This window comes from Adiantum capillus-veneris, chromosome 3 (genome assembly GCF_014529385.1).
Source record: "Adiantum capillus-veneris isolate H3 chromosome 3, ASM1452938v2, whole genome shotgun sequence".
NCBI classification, from domain to species: domain Eukaryota; kingdom Viridiplantae; phylum Streptophyta; class Polypodiopsida; order Polypodiales; family Pteridaceae; genus Adiantum; species Adiantum capillus-veneris.
In genome coordinates, this window is record NC_140933.1 from 5914823 (window position 1) to 5916497 (window position 1675).

Genomic DNA, 1675 nt, shown 5'->3' on the forward strand with positions numbered 1-1675 from the left:
GTAAAGTCGTGGGTTTTGAGCTATATGAGTCAAGGAGCTTAAAGGTGGTGCAGTTGTGGTATTTATGCTGGATGGGTGGTCAAGGTCAGTGCTTCAAAGTTTTTTCATGTGGTCGGGTGAAGGTGCTTTGCCATTCATCAGTTGGATATCGCATCCAGCTCGAAGAGAGAAACAATTGTGATGATCGTGTTTGGGGTCCTCTAATCAAAAAACGGCAATTGAAGGGCTCTTTTTTTGCTTGGGTATTAAAGACTTGATGCTAGTCAACAAGCACAATGGTTGTTTTCCTTTGTCATGCTCGGGCATGTGCATCCACTCGCAGAAGGGCCGAAGGTGGCTATGGTTGGCGTGTGCAAGGGGGCCAAGCCCAAAGGCTTTTTAAAAGCTCTTCATATAAATAAATAAAAAAACGAACTGCTGTCGGTCTGCAGTCAACAAGGAGCCCGAGAGGAAGGAAGGGCCATCTGGCCTTGCATGCAGAGGAAGCGCCAGAAGGAGGACCGCCACTTGGCGCTAGCTTGCATGAAGAGAAGGGGAGGGCTCTGATAAGCGGAGTTGTAGGAGAGGACCGCGAGTGAGGGCTTGAGGTGGCGAGCTGGTGCATGACACAGGGGAGCGCAACAGTTGCATGAGGCCGAGAGTTGCAGGGCTGGCTGCCCAAGGGAGAAGGGGCAGGTGTTGTTATACAGAGGGAGACCAACCGAGAGGTCGCGAGGGGCCATATTGGAGATGGGAGAGCCCAGTTGCCGGGTTGGGGCTCTGCTTGTACGTCTGGAATACGGAGAGAGGGCCAGTGATTGAAGGGCGCCAGAGGGGAGAGGAAGGCCATCAGTTGCAGGAGGGGCTCCTCCTTTCAGGCTTCCTGGTTTTGATTGTGGATCTGTCGGATTCCATTCAAACGGCCACATTTATTTGAATGGGGCTCTCCATGTTGAGCCAAGAGTTCCTGCTACGAGTCGTTCATGGGGTGCCGTCAAAACAACAGTGTGCGCCAACTAGGATGTGAAGCTACTTAATAACTTTCGCCAGAGCCCTTTCGTGTATGCACCTGCAAATAGTCATAGAGTTTCTGATCCATGCTTCCAGAGGCCTAGTTCAAGGTTTGCAAAAAATGACTTCGTCAATGAACGGCTGGGGATGTGCTGTTTGAGAGCGCAAGGAGAGAAGCTCTATGAGGGCTCGAAGTGAAGGAAGGCCACTGAGGACCTGGCCACGAACGAGATAGAGGAGAGAACATCATATGTAGGAGGTTGCGAGCAAGGCAAACAAGGTGAAGGAGGGTTTTCCATGTCGTTGAAGAGTGGACTCACCTGGCTAGTCATGGAAGTTTAGATAATAAACGTAATCATTGTACACACTCCATTTGAGCCTATTCTGATCATCCCGTCCCTAGTCATGGAAGCTTTGATGTCGACTTAAAGTATTCCCTTTCCTCTTCTCCCATGTCTATATATGTTAAGGTCTACGGTTATGAGATGCATGTGAGTTTTCTGTGTGGTGGTGGCATATGCAAAGAAGATATCGGGTTTATAGTAAAGTGGATGCCTACCAGGGATTGTGAAAGGCTATGTGTGTTGTTGGATATTGAGATGGGGAATAGATTTTGTAGGACAGATAGCACCTCCGGGATATAAAACGAACACTCAATACATTATTGTGACAACAGATTATCTAA

General features: G+C 48.8%; 1 protein-coding gene across 1 annotated transcript; it reads right to left on the reverse strand.

Moving 5' to 3' along the window:
- Positions 1–431: 431 nt before the first annotated feature.
- On the reverse strand, positions 432–1444 carry LOC147460453 (uncharacterized). Its single transcript, XM_086503062.1, has one exon. It carries the CDS (start codon positions 906–908, stop codon positions 432–434), a length of 477 nt encoding a protein of 158 aa, XP_086359188.1. The 5' UTR covers positions 909–1444.
- Between the last annotated feature and the right edge of the window lie 231 nt (positions 1445–1675).

Bases quoted from the DNA above. Each gene is read 5' to 3' on its own strand.
- LOC147460453 (XM_086503062.1), bottom strand. From the start codon at position 908: ATGTGGCCGTTTGAATGGAATCCGACAGATCCACAATCAAAACCAGGA.